Genomic DNA, 20,579 nt, shown 5'->3' on the forward strand with positions numbered 1-20,579 from the left:
CTGCCCAACCATATCTACTACACTATACGCCTTCTTCGCTGCCTCCAGCATACATACTTAATATCGGATCCTCCGCCGTTCGTCAAACTCCTTTTCTTGCCTCTCCTTGTCACCTACAAGAGCTTCCTTGGGGAGGCGGGAATCGATCTCTCCCCTTGTTCTCATCGTACGTTGGCGCCTGCCCACCAGACGATCGTCAATCGCCTTCTCAACAGTATTACCGCAGTGTTAGGGCTAACAAGAGGGAAGGAGACTAAAAAAAGGCATAGGAGAAAAACGTTCGGCAAGTGAGCGAGACGAAATACACAGATAACTATCTAGTGGAGAGAAGAGGGTGCGACACATGTTCGTATAGCTCGATCTACCAGTCATGGCGGAACAACACAGTGTTCCAGGCGGCAACACTGCTGCATCGATGACCCCACCTGCCAGCGCCGACGGAGAGAAGATGCACCTTCATGGGATCAATTCTTGCTCGGCTTCTCCTCGTCCTTCCATCGAGGATGACGGTACCTCTCCTATTCTGGAAGATATTCAACCAGATCATTATTATGAGGGTGGGAGAGTGCCGGTCTTCAAGCCGGTTCGTTTGCATACCATAGCTACCGTATCTTGACCTTTTTGTTTTATTACTTCACGAGACACTAATTCTGAATCCTTCTTTCTCCAGACCATGGACCAGTTCCGAGACTTTCGAGCTTTCATTCGCTGTATTGACAAATATGGCATGAAGTCAGGAATTGTGAAAGTGGTTCCTCCAAAGGAGTGGTGAGTACTGCAGGCTTCAATGACACATATTATTGGCTTTGCAAGTCGATCTAGAACCACGAGTTGTTGGATTAGTGTTGAAGACTTGTCATGCTGACTCTTGACAACTAAATAGGACGGACTCGCTTCCCGCCCTAGACGAGGCCGTCAAGACCATCCGCATCAAGAATCCTATCGTCCAGGAATTTACAGGGTCTCACGGAACCTTTACCCAGGCAAACATTGAGAAACAGCGGTCATACAACCTTCCACAGTGGAAAGCATTGTCTGAAGAAATCAGTCATCAACCTCCAGCCAGACGAGGAGAAAGACGATGGACCCAAGGGAAGACCCGGGGTACAGTCAGAAGTCATGGTAATAAAGGTGAATCTCAGAAACGCAAAACAGCTTCAAGTAAGCGTAAAGCCAGTGAGGAATTGCCCGAACGCCAGGATGATGGCCAAGGATCCAAACCTGAAAGCCCTCCTACTCCAGTGTCCCCAGTGTCAAAGCCAGTCAAAGCCAAATCCGAGGAACTAAGTGATGGAGAGCCATTGCCTGCCCCAAAGCCAAAAGGCAGACAACCCAAGTCTGTCTCTGCTCGACGGAAAAATAACCGAGATGAGCAAGACGACTATATTGATGAAGAAGCTTTCATCGATTTTGACTATCGTCTCTCCAGTAACGAAGAGTTCACCGCTGAAAGGTGTGAAGAACTCGAAACCGCTTATTGGAAATCTCTTATGTATAACAACCCCATGTATGGTGCTGATATGCCAGGTTCCTTGTTTGATGATGCCGTGACTTCATGGAATGTTGCCAATCTCCCAAATCTTCTGGATGTTCTCGGCCAAAAAGTCCCTGGTGTCAACACCGCCTATGTATACCTTGGCATGTGGAAGGCCACTTTCGCCTGGCATCTTGAAGATGTTGACCTCTACAGCATTAACTACATCCACTTTGGCGCTCCTAAACAGTGGTACAGCATCTCACAGGAAGACCTTCCACGCTTCGAGGCAGCGATGCGGAGTAAGTTTAGATGCTTGATGAACACACAGGTGTGCAACATGAAATACTGACTAATTTTAACTACTCAATAGGTATTTGGCCAACGGACTCGAAAAACTGCAGCCAGTTCTTACGACACAAGACCTACCTTATTTCCCCCACCGTCCTCAAGTCTCAGTACGGCATTACCGCGAACAAACTAGTCCACTATGAAGGCGAGTTCGTTATCACGTTCCCGTATGGATACCACTCCGGATTCAACTTGGGGTACAACTGTGCAGAATCGGTCAATTTTGCTACGGAAAGTTGGCTCGACTATGCCCGTATCGCCAAGAAATGCCACTGCGAAACGGATACTGTCTGGATCGACGTCGAAGAGATTGAACGGAAATTACGGGGTGAAACTACTCCTGAGTACTACGATGAGACCAGAAGTGAACAGTATGAAGGTGCCTCCGACCTTCTCACTCCGCCTCGAAGCGTTCCGGAAAAATCCACAAGACCCAGGAAACGGAAGGTTGATGGTATTGAGCCTAAATCCAAGCGTGCCAAGTTGCATCTAGATTCGCCAAAGAAGCCGCCATGTGTACTATGCCCAAATAGTATGGACTACGAAGAACTGTTGCCCACTGAAGGTGGTCAATCACAAGCACATAGACGATGCGCCTTGTTTATTGAAGAGACCTCTATCCTTAAGGATGACCTCGGACGTGAGATCGTCTGCGATGTTGACAAGATTCCCAAAGCAAGAATGGGCCTAAAATGCTTGTTCTGTCGCGAGGTAAAAGGTGCTTGCTTCCAGTGTATGTATGGGAAGTGTGCTAGGTCATACCATCCTACATGTGCATTGCTTGCAGGTGTCCAGGTGGAATTTGGTGAAACTTCGGTTGTTGCGGATGACGGCCAAGAGTATTCAGTTCCAGCTATCGACTTGAAATGCAAGTACCATCGGCAGAAGAGATTTGGCTCTCTCCCATCACAGACGCTCGATATGGACTCCAAGGTTTTGGAGACAGCAATGAAGTTGAAGCCAGGAGACTTGATGCAATTTCAAGCCGATAAGGAGATTAACGGAGCTGTGGTGCTGGAAAACCGTCCATTGGAGCGCTCACTAATGCTGAAAGTGCTTCCACGAGGGTAAGTATCTTTCTAGTTTATTAATTCTTGCCATTCACTAACCACCTTTGTTTCTTCTTTCCATTCCAGTGATGTGATTGAGCTCCCATACCGGTGGACCTTAATAGTTAAAAAGACCAATTTTCCCCCACTACCCCCAAATATTCTGCCTCTTCCTGCCCACCTTTCTCGAAAGCCCGATTCGAGAAACGATTCGAATTCGTCCATGCCATCTCATGGAATGATATTTGGTGATACTTCCTCCAGCTACCGCTGGGAGGATTTCATTTGCGAGCAACCCCCATTTAATCCGGATTCCTGTACAGTTGATCTGACAAAGCCGGAAACCTTATGGTATTATATTGGCAAGACCTCTACAGACTGCCGTGCCCAGTATACCCATAATGTGGATATTTCCATTCATAATCCTAGGTCCAATTTCCTTGAGAGTGTAAGAACTGCTAGGGCGCCCACTGTTCCAGCCAAGGCCTTGGGTCGTCCTGTATACAATTCGAACGCAGTTGTTTCTGGATCCCCTTCTGTTACCAGGCCTCTTTTAGGATCGACCCCTACGACAGCTATAGGTCCAGCAGTACAATCCACAAGATCGGTGTCTCCAGCAAAGTCTCAGGCTTCCAACCCCCAGACCAACGATGGTCTTCCGGTGTGGAGTCCAAGCGATGCTGCAATGAAGTCTACTATGGCCCGTAGGCTTATTGCTTCCATTACTGAACATGCCAATGCAACCGCTGGATACACTATTGTTAATCCTGACTTTGTGGTACAGACTCTTTTAGGAGATGATACCTCGCCAATTCCAAAGAACGGCTTGGAAAAGCTTAGAACCTCCATGTCCGAATCACAGGTCCCAGTCAGATCCCTGGATGGAACTGTTACCTACCAGCCGTTAAACATGGAGGCCGACGACGTCGATCATCTGATCCGAATGCTTCGTTTCGCCGTGAGCAGCCTCACCAGCGTCGTTAATATGCCAGAGAAACCCAAGGCTCCTGAACAGCAGCAGGTGGTGGCCCCCGAGCCTGTGAAAGTTCTTCAGCCCCAACCCCAAGAACTCGCCGCTCAATCGGTTACCGGAAAGTGGGCATACCTGGAGCTACAAAGACGCCAGGCGCCGCCCGTTTACTGCTCGCCATATGCACCCGGGTTTGGGTTCTCGGATTATGCCAAGGGGGAATATGGACTAGTAGGAACTCCGCAATTATCTCGAAAAGAGCCTTTAGCAGCGGACTATTTTGCTAAGCTATCTCCAGAAGACCAGGAAAAGATAGTCCAGGCATGTGGGCCGGTTCCCCCAGCCTCGGAGAACTTCTCAACACTGGATGGCTCGATAATAGCAACACATGGCCCGGCAAATCAAAACCTCCTATTCCCTTCGACGGAAACTGCTGCGCCTAATATATCGGCGGCCATGGCCCCAGATAGCCATCTCCACCCACTTTCCGCCTTCGACATGACTCTCCGCGCCGACTCCCCCGCGTCAAGTTTTAACCGTGTCCCACTTCACTACCAATCTCCTCAGGAATTTGGTAGTCACCTAGACAACGAGTCGTCCTTACTTCCACGCCATCTAAACGATCATCACGATCTCTTCGGCGACCAGCAAGCAAACACGCGGTTTTGGCAACGAAGTGTCCCGTGGAATGACGTTGATACTCCATCCCATGACGAGGAGCATAGACCTTTCTTCGGTCCTCATCTACGCCCTCCAGGTCATGATTATGCTTCGTCGGACATGGAATTTGGCAAGGGGCCTGGGTCACTCCATTCAATGGATATGGCTGGATTCGGTTTCGATGGCCCAGACGATCTTCTTCCGGATCCAAGTCCATAAACCTGTCTACCTACTGCCTGGACATTCGCGTTGTATTTGATTACTTTCTGCCTGTAATGGCGTGCATATATCTCGGAACTTGCGCATGTTTCTATCCTACGGGTGCTCCTTTGCCTTCGTTAAATATGTTTTATGATAGAACATTTTTGTTTCCTTTTTGAATTTCATTTGTTGCCTGTCGCCAGTTGGCTTAATTTCGGCAATATCGTCCTTTTACCACTGTCCAGTAGTGCTGGGCGGGATAATCCCCTTTCACCCATGGTTTCCTTACAATACTTAAACCGGAACCTCCACAAACCTATCCACTCTTTGGCTCCTTTACCTTCTTACTCGACGGCGAAGAAAGCAAAACTTCAACAACATTTGACTCCCGGATACCGTCTCTACAGTTTTGACCGAACAACTTCAACAACGCTACGGAAAAAATAATCACAGCCCGACCAACCCATTCACGACAGTGATAATTGTTTTCTCCCGTCAATACCACCCATGAACACACGACAATACCATTACGAATATCAAAGTCCCCTTTCACCCCTTGTGTACATTTGAGTTCCTGAAGCGTTTCCCCCTACGATATTCACTATTCCCCGTTCTTCCCCAAAAAATAAAGACAAAAAGCCTGTTTTCATGACCTTGTTGAATTTCTCATACAATCTACCTACTTCCCTACCATCCTACCAATGCCTTCCACTGACCCTTCACCCTCCACCGGGAATGCGCGAACACAGTCCAGTCTCACGGTAGTTTTCACAAAGGGGTTTACGGAGAAACCATACCCCGTCCTCTAGCTCGCACTGCCTGATGATTTCCCCTCCGAATTACCTTAGAACCTCTCCCTTTCAACTAACACTGTTTGCTTATTCTATGTCCCATCCTTGGATTGTTGTTCTTCTTCATCCCTGTTACCTCTTGTTTCTGCTTCTATCTTACGTGTATCCATGACCGAGATGAAATCTGAAATGGACACATGGAGGTAGAAGCCTGGTAACAACAATGTAAAAGGTCGTCAGCGAAGGAATTGGGATTTATCAAAATAAGCGCCTGTTTCTTAAGGCACACCCAAAAAACAATAAAATTTTTCCTCAATTTCTCCTTCCCCCATAAATAAGTTGTAATCTCCTTTTTAGGTCTAACAATTGCACCTGTACATGGAATTATCTGGGTATTGAATATATGACTAACTGGACTACATGAACTAGAGCATTCAATGGGCGCGGAGAGCGTGCACAACGATAGTATACAATCATAATTGCATCCTTAAGCTTCACTACCGAGTATGGATATGGAGTATCGCAAATGCCTTTATTAGCAGTGAACGGGGAAGCGGGAAGTGTCCATGCCACAGCTGTATAATTAATTTTCACCAGCCGAGATAGTGAAATTATGTATAGCAGATAAATTCCGGGAATTTAAAAGCATATCATTCTTGCGCTCAACTCCATCCTCCTCTTATCTTTTCCAAAATATTCTCAATCTACCAAATCTTCCTTGTTCAGTGCTAAGGAAGGGGGCCAAACAGCCTCCTTGGGTTGATACGTACCTATGTGAAAATGTCGTTTTTCAGAAGCACAATCTTTCGACACCGAAGAGGTAACAATAATAACAGCGGTCCTCCTGATGATGAAGGCCGGGATGCTCCGCATGAAAATCAACATCACCGGGCGACAGGAAGTAAGGAGTTAGGTCTTCCGGCGCTGGAGGAGCATCCTGAGGATATCAAACAAAGTATTAACGCTGTACAGTCATTTCTTGCTGCACGCCTGGCCATAAAATGCCACTCCTGTGCATCAAATATTACAGAAAACTTTTCTGTCCGGAACTGGATACGCCGTTGGTCTGAAGGATCCAAAGGCAATCCTGCAAAAGGATGTTATCTTTGTGCTGCGACCTGCCCCAGCTGCAGAGCCCTGACTTGCCTTGGTTGCGGTAACAAAGTTTGCAACTCCAAGAATCCTCATGAGATCGAAGGGTATTACATGGACTGGTGCTGTGATAATGGGCGGCTGTTTGGGATATGGCTTCTGCTGGCAAGGTATGACCGGGTTGAGATACGCTGGCAGGCATCCTCGTCAGTAACACAAAACAAACAGCCCCCAGCCAGAAATAGTCACGGCCCGAGCCAACGAAAGACACAGGATGCCCGAGGCATTGGGTATGCGGATGGCAGTATGGGCCGTTATAGCCCGTTTACAGATTTCTTTCATGACGGGTCAGGGTTTCAGCCGCTATATTCAAACAGGCCTTTGCGGTTTCACGGCAGTGACGAGAAAGAAGATGAGTTTGTAGCTAAGGTGTTCGACTTTGTTGGTCAGATGATCCCTGGATCCATGAGCAAGAATCTTCCTTCTGAGCTACATGCGATGTTGCAACTTGGATTACTTTTGGACAAGGTTGCAGACTTACTCAGAAATGATTCTTTGGATGATGTAACGAAGCGCAGCGATGTCTATAAAGCGGCCTTTGGGCTTGTTTCGAAGCTGAGTTCACACCCTGAGCTAATCGACCTTGCCAAATGTGCCAGATATCATAAACAACAAACTCCCGGCCTTGAAATTCTTTCTTCATCGAAGCCACAGCAGTATGATAGCCCTCCGCTCATTCTAGGAGAAAAGATAGCTTCGGTCGGCGAGAGATTGAAGCAGCTAGCACGTCAGAGCAAGGTTGTCCTTGATTCAGCTGAAAGTCAAGATCTTAACACAAGGAGTGGAGAAGATCTACTTCTCTGCTGTGAGAGTATCCTTTCTCTTTACTCAGTCATATCAGCAGGCCAGGAGGGCACTCGGATGCGTACAAGAGCAAGCCCACAGGAAAAGTGGGAAGCTTTTCACCAGGAGCATGGGGTTTCCCGAGATGAGGGAGTCTTTGACCGGACCCATGCATATTATAGCAAGGCTATAACTATGACGTATTCGAGTCCAGGGAGAATCAAGCGAATGGTCACTGAGGTAGCCAACATGTCAACATCTCTGCCAATTGGGATCTTCGTCAAAGTTAGTGAAAGTCGGCCGGATGTCATGAAATGTCTTATAATGGGGCCACCTGATAGTCCATATGGGTATGCGCTCTTTGAGTAAGTTCTGGGCATGCCACCAACTTATCGCTTTGAAGGGTAGCTGACCTTGGCTAGCTTTGATTTGATTTGTCCTCCAGCATACCCGAATCAGCCTCCTCAAGTGCATTGTAGAACAGCTATTGGTAAAACAATAAACCCAAATCTTCACCCAGATGGTAAAGGTGAGTTAGAAAGTTTCAACAGAATATACTGTTGTGGAGAATCAGTAAACTAGGGAGGTAGGGGGTATAGGGCTAACATTTGAGCAGTGTGCCTCTCGCTTCTCGGGACATGGCGTGATGGCGATGCTGCGGCGCAATGGCAACCAGGCAAGTCAACAATCTTGTCCGTGCTAATTAGCATCCAAGCAATGATCTTCACGGAAGACCCCTGGCGTAATGAGCCGGCCTACACTAGTGCAGTAGGCACAATGGCTGATATACGCGCCCGGCGATACATAGAGAAGATTCAGCCCCAGATAGTCACTGCTGGGATGTTAAACTGGTTGACGCAGCCCAGACATAGATATGGAATCTGGCAAAAGGTGATTCGGGCGCACTTCAAATACAACAAAGCAAATATATTGGCAAAGGTGGACAAGTGGGCGAATGAAAACCCTGTGCTTAAATTTCGAGGTATCGTCCAGGAGTTGAAGCTAGCGATAGAGGATATCAACAGACGTTGAGAGAATAAACCTGGCTTCTTGACAGCCAGGTGGTCTGAATTTTGTCTTTATTCGAAACATGGCAGGTAGAATAACAAACATGGGTATCAAGTAGTTCTGGAGATTCTTCCTGATGCAAAACATCAGATTTGAGTGTTGAATTTTGCTGGTCGGAGTTTTGTTGCACTAGTCTCTTTATGGACAAGTACCCACAATAAATAAATAGGGTTGTGGGGCCAAGAAGTTTAATCTATCTGCGAATTAAGGAGTTAGTTGCATCTATTTATAACTTGTTTTTATATCCAGGTCAGTTCACAGCTCATTTCTCTACCTTATATAGCATACAAATGGGAGAGGGTATCCCATAATTGATAATTGACACTACCTGTCTTTCCCCTCGTTTTCTAAAGGTTATTACTATATAGTTCACTACTAGTTGTGTAGTTGCATGGGAGTAACAAGTACCACCAGCAAGCTATACTATGTAAGATCTCTATTATTCTACGGAGTACGTGCTTTGACTAAAAATGAGTAGAGCTCCTACAACGACTGCCCTACAGCTGACTATACAGAGCAAGCGCTGTTGATGTATTTTCTGACTAGGTACGGTACTCATACCCATCTGAGAATCCCGCCCAGTCTTTCATACCGCTGTTCCTGGCAGTGGTTGATTTCATTTTAATAAATAAGTGTGTATCTAGCAATTATTTACGAGTTTATCTAGCATTATACCTTAAACAAGAAGCGGCGTGACCTAGCTGTCGGATAATTTAATCCTTGGGACCGCTAAGCAGATGATTACTAGCAATGGTGATATCTGGTGGTAAAGTGTTTGAGCGTATGAGATAATCAATATTTAATCCAAGAATAATCCCTCTAGTATATTTAGTGACTCAAAAGACATGAATCAAATGGCAGAAATCTCAAACAAGGTTGCAATATACAAAGACCTGAACTAGGCACCGGCAATCTCATTGCTAGTTCCTAGAAGCTGCAGGATCCCGTTAACGGGGGTTCTGTTTGTTTGCCAGCTAGTTGAAACAAATAATACTCCTTTCAACTAATCTACACTAAAACCTGCAGGCAATCTTCCCTCATTGTTGTTCTTTCTTAGGTACACAGGGGCAGAGTATGTATATATCCCTTCCGCATCATCAACAGTTCAATAGGCAGTTTTTTGGTAACCTTTTCAGCTCTAGATCACAGAGGTCCTCGGTTAACACTATCTCTAAACGGATAATACGCGATTTCCGTCATATTACTGCCATTTAGTTGCACTAGTATCTGATCCTTTGCCTGACGTTGCGCCAACCACTATGAACGCCTCGACCAAAGATAAACAGATTCTATTCTGTTCCATACTTATTTCTCTGACGTGGTTTTCCATTCTCCTGGGGTATCTAGTCAAAATTTATCAAGGATGTCACTCGATTTTGACTATTGTCACCGCCGCCGTGTGTCTAGTCGGGCTTATCTCTTCACTCGCCACAATATGGTTGGACGTCTCTTCCATGTACTATAAAATGCGGAAACAAAGGCTTGGTATGTTGTCTCCTCCATCATTCTATGTGTGAGCTTGATAGCTAAGAATATTTGGCATTAGGACGCCAACTTCAGTATGCAGAGAGCCATAAAGCAGGCCAGAACGATTCCAGCAAGTCTTCAAACGAATGCCGAAAGCGTTGATGTCAGCCCACCAGAAGGAGTCAGGAAACCTATCAACCCCGATTTGCGCCCTGTTATTAGTTGTCTATGGCCGGACATCTGGCTTATCGCCGCTTTCCTGCTTATCAAGAGTGATGAAGCCTCCAATAGCTCTCCGTACGATGCCGCCACTCTCTCGGCAACTCTGTGGTTGACTCACCATCCGAGTGCTCGTATTTATCGTCCGACCGCTTGGAGGCACTTGGGGGGCGGTTTAATCTAAGCGCACTAGTTAGTAGTTAAGAGCAGAAAAGAATATCTCTTCATCGTAATAGGACCTGGATCGCTTTGTGTTCCTCTGCTGGCCAGACCGTAGGGTCGTACGGAAGATCGCAGTTGAAGATACCACGGAAGTTAACTAGTTACAAGGCCCATCCTTGGAGGCGACAAGACAAAGCAAAGAAAAGCTACCCGGGACTTTTACCGAGCCGGCCGCAAGACGGGGACCGAGTTATCTTGGAAGAGGAGCAGAAGAGCGTCTCTCCTCTCTCATCCTCCAAACCACCTCGCATCTTCTGGCGCACTGCTCCCATATCCTGCTCACTTCATGGGACACCCAGCTAATCAGCCTGCTTGACCGTTCGGCCCTCCCCGGAAGATGACGAAAGCACCGGCGCAGGATGGAGCGAGGATACGGAGGGCGTCTGAGGACGCAAATGCGAACGCTGCTTTAGCGAAGATGGGATATAAGAGCGAGCTTCCCCGGAATCTGGGGATGATGAGCGTTCTCGGACTGTAGGTGCTCTCCTCCTCCCTCGCTGTCTCTTTCTATGCGTTTCCTACAGAGTTCTCCCAGCTAACTAACCGGTTCGTTCGACGGATGCAGGTCTTTCGCTATCATGGCGGCGCCCTTTGGGCTGAGCACGACACTATATATTACTCTGACTGACGGACAGTCGGTTACTATAATTTGGGGCTGGGTGATCGTCACCCTGATCTCAACCGCCATTGCAGCCTCACTCGCCGAGATCTGCTCTGTATACCCAACTGCTGGGGGTGTGTACTACTGGAGTGCGATGCTGTCCACCCGCGAGTGGGCGCCACTGATGTCCTTCATTGATGGCTGGCTGACGCTCGTGGGAAATTGGACAGTGACTTTGAGTATCAACTTCTCTGGCGGCCAGTTGATTCTGAGTGCGATTTCACTCTGGAAGGAAGACTTTGTACCGAATCAATGGCAGACGATCTTGATGTTCTGGGCTGTTATGCTTGTATGCGCCCTGGTAAACATATTTGGATCGCGGTATCTTGATCTCATCAATAAAATATGCATTTTTTGGACTGCATCCAGTGTGCTGATAATCATGGTCACTTTGCTCTCCTTGGCTGATCATCGGAGGAGTGGAAAATTCGTTTTTACGCACTACGATGCAAGTGCTAGTGGATGGTAAATAACTATTCATGCACCTCCCTTTGCTTCTTTTAGACATTTAACTGTGGCTCATTATATCTAACGTTCCATTTGATCAAATCTAGGCCGACGGGATGGGCGTTTTTTGTCGGCTTGCTGCAACCAGCTTACACGCTGACAGGCTACGGGATGGTTGCAGCCATGTGCGAGGAAACACAGAATCCACACCGAGAAGTCCCAAAAGCGATTGTCCTATCCGTCGTTGCAGCTGGTATAACTGGCCTGGTGTACCTCATTACCCTGCTCTTCGTTCTCCCGGAAGTTAAAATGCTCCTATCAGTTGCCAATGGCCAACCCATCGGCCTTCTATTCAAGACAGTTACTGGCTCTGCAGCAGGCGGTTTTGGCATGCTCTTTCTAATCATGGGTATCCAGATATTTGCTGGAATTGGCGCACTTACGGCGGCAAGCCGTTGTACATATGCCTTTGCCCGTGATGGTGCCATCCCGGGGTCTCGGGTCTGGAAGCAGGTAAGCAGCCGTTTTGGTGTTCCGTTATGGGGTATTATTCTCTCAACTCTAGTGGACTGTCTCCTTGGGTTGATCTACTTTGGCTCTGCAGCAGCCTTCAATTCCTTCACCGGTGTGGCTACGATATGCTTATCAACTTCGTATGGCTTACCAATTTTGATTTCCCTGGTTCGCCGTCGAAAAATGTTTGAAAATGCCCCTTTTTCACTGGGGAAATTTGGATTCTTGATCAACATAACCACAATATGTTGGATATGTTTCTCTATTTTCCTTTTCTGTCTTCCGGTGTCCTTGCCCGTGACGCCATCTAGTATGAACTATGCGAGCGTTGTATTCGCCGGGTTTGCCACTATTAGTGTGGTATGGTACTTTGTTAGGGCACGTAAGGCATTTACAGGGCCCCCAATGTCTATGGATGACGCTAGGAAAGACGAAGCAGGCGTTTTTTCTGGTAAAATGGCCCCTCATATGGAGGATGGGGTTGCCCCCCTGGACCTCTCCAAACCAGCGGAAGTGCATGTGGAACATCAAGCCAAGTTCAGCCGATAATGTTAATAATGAGAATATTTTTCTATTTACCTTTTCATAAATTACCACTGGTTAATGATGTGGTGCTCCTCCAGAGGTCCTTCGATGCTTTCTCCACGCATTATCCCATGTCTTCTTTGTTATAAACTATACCATCTGACCCTCCAACCAGGTGCAAAATGCAGAAAATACAAACCAGTAAAGTATCAAAAAGGCAAATAACCACGCACAACTGAACTGGCTATCATTAGAACACTTAGAGCACGAATAGTGAATTATGCAGGATGAAGACTTCGGCCTCTAATCCATCATCGTATTTACCATCAAATGCACAGGTATAAATGTAGCATAAATTTCTCTCTCCGCCATACTGCCATAAAGATCGAGTAAATTCCCAATACTAATACCAGAAAGCCTGCCACGGGTTACAAATAAGTTGGACCTGTGCAAATCTGGATGGGTGAAGCAAAGATCATATTTCCGTTCATATAGAAGAGAGAGCGGAAGCTCATTTCGAGGCTTTGTAACGCCCCTGGTAAGGCAGTCTCTAAATTCGGAGATTAAAAGGGCCCCAGGAGTCTCCTGAAAATCTATGGTCACTAATTGGGCCGCCCAGATAGCATCGTTCATAACAGGGCCAATCAGTCTTGGTGCATTGATCGTTGTAAATTTCTTAATGGCGAGCAGTGCATTGGCTTCATTTTGATATTTCTGTCAGATTATTCAAGACAAAGTCCTTGAGAGAGATTTTTGACATGTGATCCCTTTAGAACTGGGTCCGATACTCGATCAATCTGTCGATAAATATGGGGAGAGCTTTATTTGGGCAAAATTAGGTATGGTGCTGAGAGCAGTTCGAAGACATGTTATCCCTATCTTGCCTAATGCCCACGATTCTGCTGACATAACTTAGTAGGCAAGTTGCCATCTGGGTATAAGAATGCTGGTCTGGAATGAAAATAATGGTGACAAAATGGCTCTAACCACTATCAAAAAAATAAGTCAACTGGGGTGCGAAACGTGTGCCGAATTTCTTCCCATATTTATCGTTGTCATGATGGTATTTTTCGACCATGTTTTGAATAGGCTCTTAACATTGCTTATACATGCTGGAAAAATGTAAATAGGTCAATTTCGTCAATAATAACTTGATCTTGCTCTAGATGATGATGATGGTTCGAAGTTTAGGTAGCTTCTACCGTACCCTGGCGGCGCGGGAGGCTCGGCGGTTACGGGCCGCATTAGTTAACTACCTAGTTACAACTTACCCGAACTGTTGACTTACAGTCAGGTTAATACTGCATGACCTGAAACCTCGCTTACCGCCCGGACTGACTTTCCGGGATACATGTCTACAATAAATCTTACTCCACTAGCCAATGATTCTGTGTTGTTGGAGAGATCTGAGTTTCATTTAACTCACATACTTGAACTTCTCTGAAACAAGCACCATGCTCAATTTGGGGTAGTCAGATTTATATACCAGCCAGAATCTCCCGGTACCAATATTTTTTTGCAAACAGCTCCCTTCTGATTCTCCTATCGGTCGTATATAGTCTCAACTTCTATTTGTCTAGCGACCTTGATCTTGCCAGCTATCTATTAGCGCTCATAGCCATGTGGGCTACGCAGCTCGCTCCCTGATCCTTCGACAACGTACTTCGGCGTCACTTGACGCACTGTATGAAATGGCAGACCGGGGACTTCTAGGGCTTCAGCCAAACAGGGCCGGGATTGACCAAATCAAAACTGAGGTTTTAGACCACGCCATAAACGCTTTTGGGGCTATAGAAAGGGACGAAGAAGACACAGTCACAGCCAGTCAATACTTTGAAGGATAGTTCCATATATCCTAGCATGTTGTGCACATAAAAATTAGTAGTAATACCCTGCTTGCATCGATAACGGGGTGTGAAATCATTTGGTACTGTTACTATTTGTGAAGAGTAACTATTCAGCCGGTTATAGCATTTCTCTGGTCAAACTTTAACAAGAATCTACACTTCATGATGTCACTCTTCTGGGAGTTCGCAATTTCGTAGCGTAGATAAACAGTTAGAATACTGGCCCTGCAAATTCTCTATCTTAAATGTCAGTGTACTTCAACCCTTCCTTTAAACTTAAGCCGTAGTTACGCCTAGTTCAAACACTAGTTAAGGCAATGAGCCATGTCAAACTGAACCAATAATGAAGCTATCTATTATTGCAAGGATTAAACGAACCCTGCAAATTATATGAGAAACGACATCAGGCAATTTTGTCAACGCCTTGAAACGGAAATTGGACTAGACAGACATTTTCGTATTATTAGATAACTAACTAGTTAGTTATTGCGTCTTTGATGCAAAGGAGACGCTCCACTCGACGCTTGGCTTTATGCATGCATGGGCCATGGATCCATAGCACATAGCCGCTTAGTTGACTAACTAGTGGGTGATGTCTAGCCATGGAGCGAACGAGTCGCGAAATTCCTGTGCAGACCATGAAGGCTGCGCAAATCCCATGACTAGACTTGGAGGTTGGATCACCAACTGGGAATCTGTGGATCTTCATCTTTACCACCCTGGCATCACACAAGGCAGGGGGCCTTGCAGGTTAATCGGCAGCTGGTGCATTGGACCAGCCAGCCAGTGATTCCTGAAGATCCAGTGGTGATATGCGCGTCTTTTTCGTTCTGATATAGCGCATAACTCCTCCGTTCCAGCGTGTCTTGCTCGCCTGTTAACTAACGCACAAAAAGTGGCAAATGGACTCCACCTGGCCTGGTCTATTAATGATGCGTATTATTGTTATTGTTATTGTTATTGTTATTATCTGAGAACCGCTATGCCGTTGTCTTCGGGTATTCACCACGGAGACAGCCGAGGGCCGAGCAGCAGCTTTTTATATCAAGCTCCAGGCACCCACTTTTTGGCCACCTTTCTATTCCGCAGTCGTTGGATTTTAAATGAAACAAAGTAAAAGAAACCCGGCTGCCTCTCCATGTCCGTTCGTGAAAGAGTATCTCACGTAGCTGGCGTTATGGCATCGGGCTGGAAATCTCCAAACGAATTGCCTTGGGATCCAGAAAATACCAAATTCCCCACCCGCAAAGATCTACCCGATATACCCGGAGCTCCCAAGGGTGCTGCCTGGGTTTGGGGTAAAGACGATAACGTATGTGTACCATCATTAGTTACTCTTTCTATAACTAGTTGATTGGTTAACTACTAAAACTGACTGTCATCGTAGATTGGGAGATTGAATCTGCTCACTCCGGCTCGCGTCAAGACCGCTTCTGCTGAGATCAAAACCGGAGAACTTATTCCTCTAGAGTGAGTACCTGCAGCACAGAATATGTGGGGGAAAAAATTGAACTAATGCTGTAGAATAGTTTGCCCTTCAATGTCCCAGAGACTCCAGGCTTTGCCCGAGAGAAGTTCGTCCATACTATCAAGCCGATTGTTGAAGGAATCGCCTACGACGATTTATATGAATTTAATACCCAGTGTGGAACGCAGTGGGATGGATTTCGACACGTGTGAATTAGTCTCCTTACATATGAAGTTCTGATCTAACGAGTTCTTTCGTCGACAGTTTGCTCACCTGGCCTCCGCCAGTTTTTATAACGGCGTAAGCGTCCTCTCTGCGAACTATACATTGGCTATGTAACCACTAATCTCTACAAACAGGCAAAAGGGGAAGACATAGTAGGACCAAATGCTAGCAATAAATGCAGTATTCATCACTGGGCCGAGCACGGTATTGCTGGTCGAGGAGTCCTACTCGATTATCGATCCTATGCAAAAGCCAACGGGATTGACTACGACCCTTATAGCGCACATGCAATTACATACGAAGAGCTGGTCAAGTGTGGGAAAGCCCAAGGCATCGATATCAGACCAGAAGCCCAAGGCGGAGATATAAAAGTCGGCGATATCCTACTGATCCGATCAGGATGGGTTGAAAGCTACCACGAACGCAGCCCCAAAGAGCGCAAGGATCTTGCTCTCCGGCCACACTCAGCCGGACCTGACGATGGACAAAAGTATGCTGGTGTTGCACAAGAAGATGATATGCTCGACTGGCTGCATGATTGTTACTTTGCGGCTGTTGCTGGGGATGCACCGGCATTTGAGCGCTGGCCAACCCCTGTATCGTACTATCTGCATGAATACATCCTTGCCCTGTGGGGGATGCCACTTGGTGAGATGTGGGATCTCGAGAGGCTTGCGAAGAAATGCAGTGAGACAGGCCGTTGGTTTTTCTTCTTGACAAGTGCGCCGTTCAACGTCCCAGGTGAGTTACACGCACAATTTTATTTATTTACTCCTTTTTACATCTAGAATAATTCCTTCAGGCTAACCATTGGTGATATATAGCCGGAGTGGGTACCAGGCCGAATTCAACAGCTATCTTTTAGTCCCGCCTAAGAAGGACTAACTAGTACATTGGATGTTTTGCAGATAATATAGTAAATCCGGCGACTGTCACAGGACTATTTTCAGGTCCCTATTTTCACTTTGAGACTGTCGCACAGCCCTACTACACAAATAACGTACAACCAGTAGCTATCCATTATTCTTTAGTCGAAAAAATTCTTCTCAAGCCAAAACCTTCTCCACGGCGGCACGATATGCTTCCATTGCAATGTCACCCAATTCCTTTCCCAGGCTGATCCTTCTAACACCCATATCAGTTAGCTCTTTCACGGTCAAGTAGCCCGGCCCTGTCTTCAACCTTGCATTCCAAAGTCCATCAAATGCATTAACGCACATCTGCCCTTCCTCCTTAGACACTCCACGTCCATGGTTACCGCCCCAAATGAAGATACAAAAGGCACCAGCCTCCATGAAGGCCTTACCCCTTGAAATAGCTTCTTCTATTGTCCCACCGTGCCCCAAGACGTCTGTTCGTGCATTGATAACGAAATCAGGGACCCCAAGCTCAGCTGCTTTGGCCATGACTCTTTTAATACGGTCCACAGCTTGGGGTAAAGGCATGCATTTTCCAGTTTCATTATCTTCGTCTTCCAGGTTACATCCCACCACGCCAGCTTCAATCAGTGAAGTGATGGTCTCCTCGAGTCGGTCTCCCCATCCGTCACGCATGTCAATGGAAAGCGGGATGGGTTCGCTGTTGTTTCTAGCTGATACGTGGCGGTTGATTACACCAACTATATCTTTGGCCGCCATGGCAAGCATCTCCGGTTCAAGTTCCTCGTCTGGCTTCCCGTGTACTGCTGCAACAGCAAAACTGCTGGTGGCTAAGGCTTTGGCCGAGTGTTCACCATTGCTTCCTTTGTGGCTAAGGACAATGTCTGCGGTTCGGCCGTCATATACATTGCAAAGAACAAGAGGGTTGCCTTTCCTGTGAAGGCTACGGAGGAAGCGTGCATGGTCGTTCTGGGACATGTCTGCGGGGAGTGATGTGATAATGCTTTATTTCCGAGCCACTTTCGATACCAGCTCGACTAAATAGTTCCTGTCTGTCGAACTGGGAGAAGAAACCCTCTTTATCTTGAAGGTGAAGGACGATGGGCCTATTTATGTCCATGGCAGCTTCATCGCCGGCTCTCTCATCTGACATCCCATTTGATATATCTGCCACAATACACCATCGATGTGACTCACTCAGCCTCCACAGTACCGGAACACGGCAAGTCGTATCCTTTCTCCCTCGCATTTCTTTCCCGCCCATCGCTTTTTCGTCTCGCTTCCTTGCCTGTTTTCCCTGCAGAAACTGACGTGGCCGAAAGGAGCAAAAAGTGGAACGCGAAGAGAACGCGATATCACATGACATGAAGGGCTTTAATTGGTTTTTTTCTTTTCTTTTTCGTTAACTTTCTACTTTGGCAATTTCAACTTCAAGGCGTCAAAATACGAGAAAGACAAGGAGTCAGGAAGGATGTTTGACGCCTGAGACCAGATCGAGGGTTGCCCCGAAACTCTTGCACTGCTGGTCCGTCTCGCAATCTCTTGGTTGGGACGTCCGTCGCCGACATTTTGACTCCTGCTCGGCGGTTACGTCGCCGATTATCCCATGCCATATAGAGGCCGAGAAGGAGGGTAAGGCACGCACCGGTTGCACCAAAGATGGCGGTGATGATCAATGCCGGCTCGAATTTTGGGCTGTCCTTCCCGCGGAAGATGTTGCTGCTCACTAACCCCATGAGATTGGCCATCGGAACACCCACAGATGTGAGAAGGATACGACGTCCCTCGTGAGCAACATTGTTGTTGTACCATGTGCTTAGCAGCACTGAGGGTGCAGATGTGCCCCATGTCATCAGGAATGCGCCGAAGTATGCGAGTCGTATGTTGTTCTTGATATCGTCGATCGAGGCATAGATCATAAACCCGCTGAAGCTAAGGAGGAATCCCAAAACAATGAATGGCGAGCGCAGTCTGGTGGCATCTGAGCTAAACGCCAGGATGAGGAGCATGATTGCCCCGGTACAGTTTGGTGCAACGGTATATAGGTTTGTCTTAACTGTTCCGTAACCTAGCCGCTGTATGATCTGGGGCAAAAACAAGGCAACAGACTGCAAAGGAACGCCGAGGCAAATCTCAATCAGGATAAAGCAGTATGAAGTCGGCTGTTTGAATACTCCGAGTGCATCCCTGAAAGAAAATTTTTCATTGACAACAGAAGACGAATCAACCTGTATCCGGTGGAATGCAAGTATTTTTTCCTGCGCAGTGAGAAACCTTGCCTGCGCTGGCGTGTGAGGAAGATACCAGAATGCAAATATAGAGAAGCATACTGTGCATGCCCCCTCAATAAGAAAAAGGTAACGCCACCCTTCCAGTCTTGTGCTGGGGAGTTGGAAGACTGCAAACGCGACCAAACCGGAAAATGCGCTTGCAATATTCGATGCAGCATAAAAGATGGCAAGACGCCGTGCTAGCTCTCCTCGCCGGTAGAAGGTGGTAAGGTAATAAATTACCAACGGGAGAAAGGCTGATTCAGCCATCCCTAATAGCCAACGAATTGCAAACAAGCCGCCGAAGTTGTGGACGGCGGCAGAGAGAAGCGTCAGAGATCCAAAACAGAACATGCATATTGGCAAAACGCGAGCGGGACCGTACTTCTTGCCTATCATGGCGATTGAAGGCGCAAAGATCACATAGGGAATGAAGAATATTGACAGCAATAGGTTGTATTCTCCATCTGCGAAACCGAGGTCTATCAAAATCTCGACGGAGTTAGCTCTGAGAGTAATAAAATAAGTACTGCTGCTGCCAATAGTAAATATGTACCCTCGCTGAGCCCCTTGGTTTGCGCATTTCCAATGTTTGCTTTGTCCAGTGCATTGAAAAGATCTGCCCCGGTCAGTCGGCCCCTGTCAGCAGAGGAAGCAGATGGAACAGCAAACATACACATCACCGCCAGCACAGGCAGAAGCCGAATATCTAGCCGAGAACAGAGTATCCTCTCTTCTTCGTATTCAACATCTTGGACCATTGCATCATCCCCATCATTGCCATCATCAACTGCAGCCGGTTCTTGACCATCCTTGGCTGGGGTCTCACAGCTTTTCTCAGGGTGGCTGTCGTTGGCCAACTCAATATCTGCTCTGGGGCTGTGTCTGGGTAAGATGGTATCAGCCATTGGCGTCGCTCAATTCAAATAACGTAGATAAAATGATATATCGAGAGGGGAAGGGGGAGGGGGTGAGAGGTGGCTTGGTGAGGAAGCCTGATAGACCAGAGTGTCTGTTTTTGGTCAAAGAAAGGAGAGGTGCCCACTGAAGAAGCTTGACACCACCCCATTGCCTATCATGCAGTTGTAGGGAGACACAGCTAATATTTCAGTCATGACATGATCCATGGTTCATTATCTCTGACTGTCAGACGTCATTATGCAAGATAGCATAAACTATCTATGTAGCGGCCTCTCTGTCAAGGTCTATTCTCCCAGTTAGTTTTCCTTCCTGTGATGGCCATCCCTGAATGTCCATGAAGGTAGAATGGGAACAGAAACTGGAAGATAAATCCATGACCCTATGGAGGGAACTAATTAATGGAGCGCCCCTTAAATT

The 20,579-nt window shown here is 46.9% G+C and overlaps 6 protein-coding genes across 6 annotated transcripts; 4 read left to right on the plus strand and 2 right to left on the minus strand.

Annotated features, from left to right (window-relative positions):
• Positions 1 to 370: 370 nt before the first annotated feature.
• ARB_01652 (uncharacterized protein) lies at positions 371 to 4,723 on the plus strand (the record flags this gene model as incomplete). The annotated part of the gene is made up of 5 exons (XM_003012098.1): positions 371 to 583; positions 671 to 768; positions 884 to 1,776; positions 1,848 to 2,892; positions 2,962 to 4,723. 5 exons carry the CDS (start codon positions 371 to 373, stop codon positions 4,721 to 4,723), a joined length of 4,011 nt encoding a protein of 1,336 aa, XP_003012144.1.
• A 1,553-nt stretch (positions 4,724 to 6,276) lies between these two features.
• On the plus strand, positions 6,277 to 8,463 carry ARB_01653 (uncharacterized protein; the record flags this gene model as incomplete). Its single annotated transcript, XM_003012099.1, has 3 exons — positions 6,277 to 7,796; positions 7,911 to 7,960; positions 8,048 to 8,463. 3 exons carry the CDS (start codon positions 6,277 to 6,279, stop codon positions 8,461 to 8,463), a joined length of 1,986 nt encoding a protein of 661 aa, XP_003012145.1.
• Positions 8,464 to 10,985: 2,522 nt separating this feature from the next.
• On the plus strand, positions 10,986 to 12,577 carry ARB_01654 (amino acid permease, putative; the record flags this gene model as incomplete). Its single annotated transcript, XM_003012100.1, has 2 exons — positions 10,986 to 11,533; positions 11,623 to 12,577. 2 exons carry the CDS (start codon positions 10,986 to 10,988, stop codon positions 12,575 to 12,577), a joined length of 1,503 nt encoding a protein of 500 aa, XP_003012146.1.
• Positions 12,578 to 15,538: 2,961 nt separating this feature from the next.
• Positions 15,539 to 16,978, plus strand: ARB_01655 (uncharacterized protein; the record flags this gene model as incomplete). Its single annotated transcript, XM_003012101.1, has 5 exons — positions 15,539 to 15,712; positions 15,827 to 15,870; positions 15,930 to 16,074; positions 16,228 to 16,834; positions 16,959 to 16,978. 5 exons carry the CDS (start codon positions 15,539 to 15,541, stop codon positions 16,976 to 16,978), a joined length of 990 nt encoding a protein of 329 aa, XP_003012147.1.
• Positions 16,979 to 17,139: 161 nt separating this feature from the next.
• ARB_01656 (uncharacterized protein) lies at positions 17,140 to 17,949 on the minus strand (the record flags this gene model as incomplete). Its single annotated transcript, XM_003012102.1, has 1 exon — positions 17,140 to 17,949. The coding sequence occupies one exon, from the start codon at positions 17,947 to 17,949 to the stop codon at positions 17,140 to 17,142; it is 810 nt and encodes a 269-aa protein (XP_003012148.1).
• A 452-nt stretch (positions 17,950 to 18,401) lies between these two features.
• On the minus strand, positions 18,402 to 20,149 carry ARB_01657 (MFS transporter, putative; the record flags this gene model as incomplete). The annotated part of the gene is made up of 2 exons (XM_003012103.1): positions 18,402 to 19,723; positions 19,798 to 20,149. The coding sequence occupies 2 exons, from the start codon at positions 20,147 to 20,149 to the stop codon at positions 18,402 to 18,404; spliced, it is 1,674 nt and encodes a 557-aa protein (XP_003012149.1).
• Positions 20,150 to 20,579: the final 430 nt, after the last annotated feature.

Source organism: Trichophyton benhamiae (genome assembly GCF_000151125.1).
Source record: "Trichophyton benhamiae CBS 112371 chromosome Unknown contig01094.0, whole genome shotgun sequence".
Taxonomy (NCBI): domain Eukaryota; kingdom Fungi; phylum Ascomycota; class Eurotiomycetes; order Onygenales; family Arthrodermataceae; genus Trichophyton; species Trichophyton benhamiae.